The sequence below is a fragment of the Triticum aestivum genome, chromosome 2D, assembly GCF_018294505.1.
Source record: "Triticum aestivum cultivar Chinese Spring chromosome 2D, IWGSC CS RefSeq v2.1, whole genome shotgun sequence".
Taxonomy (NCBI): domain Eukaryota; kingdom Viridiplantae; phylum Streptophyta; class Magnoliopsida; order Poales; family Poaceae; genus Triticum; species Triticum aestivum.
Genome location: NC_057799.1, coordinates 542085930 through 542094731, shown reverse-complemented (window position 1 = coordinate 542094731; position 8802 = coordinate 542085930). Strand labels below are relative to the sequence as shown.

Sequence of the window (8802 nt, the reverse complement as noted above, 5' to 3'; positions counted from 1 at the left end):
ACCAGCCTCCTCCTCGTGCCCTCCTCCACCGTTGAACCACGACAGCGCCATGGCCAACCATGGCGTGAATGTCGTCATCTCGGTCGTCGCTAGTGATGGACACGACGGGTCCAACAACACCTCCTTGTCCTGCCGCGCGACCCAGCGGCTGTGCAGCCGTGACTCCCGGCGACGACTATGCATCCTCCGCTTCGAGCGCTCCTCCCTCGCCGAACCATGGCAGCGACATGGCCAGCCACTGCGTGGACGTCGTCCGCCCGTGCCGTCCTTTCTCCCCCTGCGCGAGTACGATCTCCTATGCTACGCCTCCCGTCAAGGATGAGCTCGAGATCCATGCGTCCGCGATTGCTTCTGACCATGGAGCTCCATGGCGGGGAGCTACTTGGGCTGGTGGCGGGGAGTAGCGGATGGAGGAGCGCCATGGTGCTTCCCCGGCTACTTGACCCGCTCGAGCACGACACCGGCCACCACCAACTAGAGTGCTATACCATGGCGGAGCAACACCAGCCCATCCACGCCTCAGCGACGGGTGCGCGCTCTCCGTCCTCTCTGCTTCACCGGTGCTCCCGACAACGAGGACGCCCTTCAAGGCTCGGAAGTGACGTTGCTCGAGCCCAGGAGAGAGACTAGGGTCGTCGCCGTCGAGGTGGACCAGTAGGCGCCGCGTCTCCTGTTCGTTGAGCCCAGGGACGAGGGAGATGAAAACGAGCGACCGTGTGAGACGAAGGGGATGAACCTCTCGCGCTCTCCTGATCCTGGTCAAACATGGGCAGGGGTATTCTGGTAATTGTATATGGACCCTACGTGACAGAGGGCAAAATATCAAAGTCCAAACTAAGTTGTGGCAAAAAAATGAATTACAAAGTAACTAGTGGCAAATTGTCAAAATCCAAAATAAGGTGTGGCAAAAAGTCAAACAGTTTTGCTAAAGCACATCTAGATGTACCATAAGTATTGCACATATAAGTCTTATGTCATTAGTTTACGTGAAGATTCGCATGGGAATTTTTTTACCTTTTCTTTTTCTTTTTCTTTTTATACTTGATTGTGTCACTTAGATGTGCAATAACTATGACACATGTGCCTAGAACAGACCCAAAATCAAATACCCCAAAATCCCCAACGCTTGTGCCGAAAATCCCCAACCAACCTAATCTCGCGGAATTCCCCGATTAAACTGTTTCGCAACCTCGCCTATCCCCCTCCCCCGATCTCGATCGAGCCCTCGCCTCCCATCGTCGGCGATGACGATCGATCCGTACGATCAGTTGTTCGCCGCCGACGAGGGCCTCGACCGCTCCCGCGTCCCAGATCCGTTGGAGGAGCTCTTCGCGGAGGACGAGCCCCTCGCCCGGCTGTACATCGACGACTGCTTCCAGCCCACCGGGGACAGCAGTCCGTCCCCACCTACGTCTCCTCGTGCGCCTCCGCCTCCGCCTGCGGACGCGCCGGCTCCTGTCGGGTTCGTCAACGACGACGTCGGGCGCATCGCCTGCCCGCGCGCATCACGGGGCACCGATGCGGGCAGGCGGTGGTTCCCGATCTCGCAGGCTCCCGCCGGCTCCCCTCGCCGCATGTCAAGGCCGGCCTCGGTGTTCACCGACTCGGATCCAACACGGGGGCGTAACGAGCTGGCCCCACCCAGCCCGCCCCGAGACGCCCTGCCGCTCCACCTCGCTTCTCTCCTTCCTCCGGGCTGGGGTCGCCCGGGCTGCGGCAGGTGCACAACTACAGCGCCAACTGAAGTACAGCCTGGGTGCCTAGTTCGCGACGAGGGTCCCTTACAGCACGAGGTAATCATATTCTATTCTATCACCCTGAAGATCTGGATTTCTTCGGTACGGACGCTTTTGTCTTTGTGCTTGGTATTTTAGTTTACTAGCATAATGAGCACACGTTGGATCAATTGAGAAACCACATATGTTACCCTGATATAGTCTGCTGGGCGGTGGATCTGTATACTTTCGAATAATTACAATCAAGTTCATAGGTGCGAAACTGATACCTGATTATACGCCAAATGCAAGAAAGAAAGGAAAAAGGACTGTCTGGGTAATGTTGGTTTGACATCCACCAGTTGAAGCTGTTTTAGCAAAATGCCTATGCAGCTTTGGTTGGACATATTTCAAACCCTTCTTATATGGTTTTAACACTTACACGGCACTGTGTTCCAATCTTATAGTCATGGGAGCATTTTCTGTGAAATCATAATTATTGCACTTTATTTCTTTTGATACATTATCTGAAGGACTGGAGTATCACCAAAGAACTAGCCATGGAGAGCGGTGCGTGGAAGCCTGCTATCCATGTGCCAGCAGAACCATGAGTTGGTCTTATGTGTTTCACCTCTAGCCTACCCCAACCCTGTGTGGGACTAAAGGCTTTATTGTTGTTGTTTTATTTCTTTTGGTACATTGTCAGGCCAGGCACATTTCATAAAGAAAAGGTTTTACATGAGAACTTGAGAAGAAAGAGTTGATGAAGTAAATTATATCCGAACAGTATAACGATGTTGTGGTTGGAATTTACAAAATGTCATTTGACACTGAAGAGATGCTAGTTTTCATAATGCTGTGATTCTGCCCTGGTAGTTTTGGCATAATTTATGCAATGGTGCTGTTAATTCTGCATAATATCAATATTCGAATTTAACAGTATTAACCTAGAGTTTTTGCAGAGTTCGGAGCACTACGTTTGGCGAAGGTTCTGCGACGTGTCAGTTGAGTTCGAGCGCCTTTGGTCAATCTACTGTAGCGACCAGACCTCAAATGTTCTGTGCTGCTGTGCACCAGTGTCATCCCTGGATCAGTAATGCTGACACGCACAGTACAAATGGAGGATTTATAACAGACTAGCAATCACACGCTTATTACATCGAATATCTCCAAAGAGATTAAGTATGATAAACATGGCTTAAGGCCATCTAAAATGATAACAGCGGAAGACTTGGAAGATAAGTGAGTCCATCAACTCCAGCGGCATCACTAAGTATAAGACCACGACCTAAGGCACCTTACTCGTCGTCTGAAAAGTCTGCAACATGAAACGTTGCAGCCCGAAAACGGGTCAGCACATATAATATGCTGGCAAAGTAACACATAGAGAATAATGAACAATAATAATGCTATACTACATGCATATATGGTTGGTGGAAAGCTCTATGGTTATTTTGCGAAAAAACCAATTTTTCCCTACTTCAAAGGAATAAATTTTATTTAACTATCATGGTGGTTGTTAAACATTGAGAAGGTACCTCCAACTCAATCCCAATTAAATGTCATCATTAACCCAACAAAATTAATTAAAGTAACATGGTGATGAGATTCAAATGATAATCCAGGTACTACATACTCAAGTTGTCCATAACCGGGGACACGGCTAACCATGATTAGTTTGTACACTCTGCAGAGGTTTGTGCACTTTTCCCCACAAGACTCGATCACCTCCGTTTTATTTCTCACACTGCATGATGTTTGAGAAGCGGATGACCGAGACACAGTCTTTCAGAAACAATCACTCTTTACTCTGGATGGACCGGTACACCTACTTTCCCCTACATCTACTAGCCCACCTCTTCAAGAGATCATGTAACCTACTCAACCATGCTAGAGCCCATAATAGCTTGTGGCTGCACACGGAAGTTTCTAGCATGAATAATCTTATGATCCCTTTGAGCCTGGGTGGCGGTCCTTATACAAACAGACAACACTGGGTTCTCCAGGTGCCTCAATCCACCCAGATGTGAGTTTTAGTTGCCACCTTAGGTAAACCATTATTAACAATCTCACATCTGTCATGAATATCTCTCAAACCCAAACCACGTCTACGAGCATAGCATGGCAATATAATAGCAACGTAGAAGTAACTCCCAAGGGTTTGATAAGAAAACAGGTAATAGGTACTACCTCAACTACTTCCCAATACCCACAGTTTAATTAGATCCTAATCATGCAACCTTTGAGGAATAGATCTAATGCAATAAAAACTGGGTATGGAAGGTATGATCAAAGTGTTACTTGCCTTGCTGATGATCCGCGAAACCTAGCGATTCGAAGTAACAGGCGGCACACTCCGGGTACTCTATCGCAAACAAACAAGCAGACAATCAGTACTCATCTAATGCACAGGTAAAACTCGAATGAAAGATCCAACCAGAAAGTTCAACTTAAGAACTCCGGTTTGCAAAAAGAATCAACTCGAACGAAGCAACGAAAGTCAAACGGCGAAAGAAACAAGCTTCGTTTACTAATCTGGATCTAGGTCAAATTTTACAGTAGCAAAAACTTGTTTGAATAGGTTAAATGGAAAGAGAATTTCGAGACGAAACTCTAGGCGCTTGAATCGCCTGATTCCGATAAACGAGCGAAAAGTTAAACAGAAACGAAGATTCGATCAGAAATCGAATCAGAGATAATCGCAGAAAAATCCGACGAAAAAGAAAAACGGACGAACGGTTAAAGAACGGACGTTCGTTAACAGAGAAAAAACCGATGAACGCGTTCGTTAAAACAAACGGTTCGGTGAACGCTCGCAAAATAACAAAACAAAAAAAACCAATCTAGGTTTTTTTTAAACGAATGGTTTTTTTAAAAGAAAACCGACAACCGAACGGCGGCGAGGTACCTCGTCGGGGGCGGGGCTCTGGCGGGCTCTGGCTGCTCCGGTGGGGCGGCGGGGGTGCGGGGCTCGGGGGGGTGCGAGGGGCGGCGAGGGGGCGGCAAACGGCGGCGGCGGCTCCGAGCTCCGGCTCCGGCGGCGGCGGGGCGGGCAAGTGCGGCGGCGGCGGGATGAGTAGAAGAGGGGGGGTGCGGGGGTATAAATAGGGGGGCTCCGGTGGCTTGGGGGAGGGGGCAAGCCGAGCGGCGGGCGTGCGGGTGCCGGACTCCGAGCGGCGGCGGCGCTGCGTGCGCGAGGAGGACGACGCGGGCGGCTGGGCCTCGGCTGGGCTTCGGCCCGGCGGGCGCGCGCAGTTTTTTTTTAAATACGTTCCGCGGAAAAATATTCGTAGAAAAATAAATAAAAGTCCAAAAAAGGTAAAACAAATTTTCCCCGTCTAGTTAGAAAATCTAGAATAGGGTGAACATTTTTTTAACACAAAATAAATTTTTGAAAACATGCAATATTTTTAATGCAAATAAAATTGCAAATAAAATCCGAATAAAATCCAATAAATGATTTTAACACTTTTCCTCCAGTATTTCAATTGTTTTGGAGAAGTCATATTTTCTTCTCTCATTTATTTTTAAAATGAAATATTTTTCCGGAGAGAAAATAATTAAAACCAAAATCCTCGTTTTATTATTTGATGAAAATCAAATATGAAAATTCGAGAAAATCCCCAACTCTCTCCGAGGGTCCTTGAGTTGCTTAGGATTTATCGAGGATTTGTAAAAATGCAATAAAACATGATATGCAATGATGATCTATGTATAACATACCAAATTGAAAATTTGGGATGTTACAAACCTACCCCCCTTAAGATGAATCTCGCCCTCGAGATTCGGGTTGGCTAGAAAATAGGTGGGAGTGGTCCTTCCGTAGATCTTCCTCTCGCTCCCAGGTGGCTTCATCTTCCGTGTGGTGACTCCACTGGACCTTGCAAAACTTGATAACCTTACTGCGGGTAACTCGGCTGGCATACTCAAGAATCTTAACTGGTTTCTCCTCATAAGTCAAATCACTTTCCAGCTGAATTGCTTTCAGTGGCACAGTATCTCTCAGTGGTATCTCAGCCATCTCTGCGTGGCACTTCTTCAACTGGGAAACGTGAAATACATCATGAACTCCAGACAATCCTTCGGGCAATTCCAGCTTGTAGGCAACCTCTCCCATACGTTCCACAACTCTGTATGGTCCGATAAAACATGGCGCTAACTTTCCCTTAACTCCAAAGCTCTTCACTCCTCGAAGTGGTGATACTCGAAGATAAACTCGGTCTCCGACTTCGTGAACTGTCTCCTTTCGTTTAGAATCAGCATAACTCTTCTGCCTGGACTGGGCTACCTTGAGCCTATCGCGAATCAACCTCACTTTCTGTTCAGACTCCTTAATCAAATCTGGTCCAAACAACTGACGGTCTCCGACTTCGTCCCATAACAACGGCGTTCTACACCTCCTTCCATACAACGCTTCGAAAGGGGCCATCTTCAAACTGGTTTGATAACTGTTGTTATATGAAAACTCCGCATATGGCAAATTGTCATCCCAACTAGATCCATAATCTAGTGCACAAGCTCTCAACATGTCCTCCAAAATCTGGTTGACTCTCTCGGTCTGTCCATCTGTCTGTGGGTGAAAAGCTGTACTAAATTCTAGCCTGATTCCCAATGTTTCATGTAACTGCTTCCAAAACTTCGAGGTAAATTGGGTTCCTCTGTCTGATACAATGGTCCTCGGAACTTCATGCAAACATACGATCCTGGTCATGTATATCTTTGCCAACTTAGCACTGGTGTAAGTGGTCTTCACTGGAATGAAATGAGTCACTTTCGTCAAACGGTCGACTACAACCCATATTGAGTCATAGCCTGAACGAGTCCTGGGTAATCCTGTGATAAAATCCATGCCTATTTTATCCCACTTCCATTCGGGTATCGGCAATGGTTGTAGCAATCCTGCTGGCTTCTGATGCTCTGCCTTCACTCTCTGACATACATCACAAACTGCTACATATTCTGCAATATCCTTCTTCATTCCGGTCCACCAGAAAGTATTCTTCAGATCCAAATACATCTTGGTATTCCCTGGGTGAATCGAGTACGGTGAATCATGGGCTTCTTGCAAAATCAACTTCCTGATCTCCGGATCGTTTGGCACATATACGCGGTCCTCAAACCATAAGGTATCGTGCTCATCCTCACGAAATCCCTTGGCTTTTCCTTTGCTCATCTTCTCCTTTATCTCTTCAATCTCCTTGTCTGTCTTCTGAGCTTCTCTGATCCTTTCCATCAAGGTAGACTGAATCTTCAATGTCGCTAAATAGCCTCTTGGAACTATCTCCAAACATAGCTCGCGAAGGTCCTCGGCTAACTCCTGAGGTAACTCTCCTGTCATGAGGGTGTTGACATGACTCTTGCGGCTCAACGCGTCTGCTACTACGTTAGCCTTTCCTGGGTGATAATGCAATCTCATATCATAGTCCTTTATGAGCTCCAACCATCTCCTCTGTCTGAGATTTAACTCCTTCTGCGTGAAAATATACTTCAAACTCTTGTGATCCGTGTACACCTCACAATGGTTTCCGATGAGAAAATGTCTCCATGTCTTCAATGCATGCACCACGGCTGCTAACTCCAAATCATGCGTAGCATAATTCTTCTCATGGGGTTTAAGTTGTCGTGAAGCATATGACACAACTCTTCCTTCCTGCATAAGCACTGCTCCAAGTCCTCGACGAGAAGCGTCGCAATAAACTTCATAATCCTTGCGTTGATCTGGTAGAATCAACACTGGTGATGTAACCAATCGTTTCTTCAACTCTTGGAAACTAGCTTCACATTCCTCAGTCCAATTGAATTTGGTGTCCTTCTTCAATAGCTCAGTCATGGGCTTAGCAATCTTTGAGAAATTCTCGATGAATCTCCGGTAGTATCCTGCAAGTCCAAGAAAACTCCGGATTTCTCCAACTGTCGTGAGTGATTCCCAACTTGTCACTGTGTCAACCTTGGCAGGGTCTACTGCTATTCCTTCTCCAGAAATAACATGTCCAAGGAATCCAACTTCCTTCAGCCAAAATTCACACTTGCTGAACTTGGCGTATAACTGATGTTCTCTGAGCTTCTCAAGTACCAATCGTAAATGCTCCTCATGCTCTTCCTCATTCTTGGAAAAGATTAGAATGTCGTCAATGAACACCATGACGAACTTATCCAAAAACTCCATAAACACCTTGTTCATCAGGTTCATGAAATAGGCAGGTGCGTTAGTCAGACCAAATGACATAACGGTATACTCATACAATCCATATCTGGTGGTAAATGCCGTCTTAGGTATATCCTGCTCTCGAATCTTTAACTGATGGTATCCTGATCGTAGATCGATCTTGGAAAATACTTTAGCTCCTTGTAGGCGGTCAAACAAATCATTGATCATCGGCAGTGGGTACTTGTTTTTTATGGTCACTTCATTCAATCCTCGGTAATCAACAACCATCCTCAGCGATCCATCTTTCTTCTCCACTAGAAGTACTGGTGATCCCCAAGGTGACGAACTTGGGCGAATATAGCCTTTATCCAGTAACTCCTTGATCTGCTTCTTAATTTCCTCCAAATCCTTTGCGGGCATCCTGTACGGTCTCTTAGATATTGGCCCTGTGCCTGGCAAAAGTTCAATCAAGAACTCAATGTCTCTGTCTGGTGGCATGCCTGGCAACTCTTCTGGAAATACACCACTGGTACTTCCTCCTGTACAACTCCTGATAAGGAATTTACTTGAGTCCTCTTCGGCATATGCCGGGATACATACTTGATCCTTTTTCCTTCTGGGGTGGTAAGCAAAATTGTCTTGCTGGCACAATCGATGTTTCCTCCATACAACGATAGCCAATCCATTCCCAAAATCACATCCAAACCTTGTGATTCCAAAACAATGAGGTCTGAGGGGAAAACATGCCTACCAATGGCCAATGGTATCTGAAAACATCCTTGGGTGGCCATATACTCTGCTCCTGGCGAGGTTACTAACATAGGGTTTCTGAGAACTTTGGTGGACATCTTAAACTTATTCACGAATCCCCTTGATATGTATGAATGCGATGCACCAGTATCGAAAAGAACAGTTGCAGTAAATGACTTAACCAAAAAC

General features: G+C 46.6%; 1 protein-coding gene across 1 annotated transcript; it reads left to right on the top strand.

Moving 5' to 3' along the window:
• Positions 1 to 1118: 1118 nt before the first annotated feature.
• On the top strand, positions 1119 to 2952 carry LOC123049870 (uncharacterized). The gene is made up of 2 exons (XM_044472734.1): positions 1119 to 1793; positions 2678 to 2952. The coding sequence occupies exons 1-2, from the start codon at positions 1245 to 1247 to the stop codon at positions 2810 to 2812; spliced, it is 684 nt and encodes a 227-aa protein (XP_044328669.1). The 5' UTR covers positions 1119 to 1244; the 3' UTR covers positions 2813 to 2952.
• The last annotated feature ends 5850 nt before the right edge of the window (positions 2953 to 8802 follow it).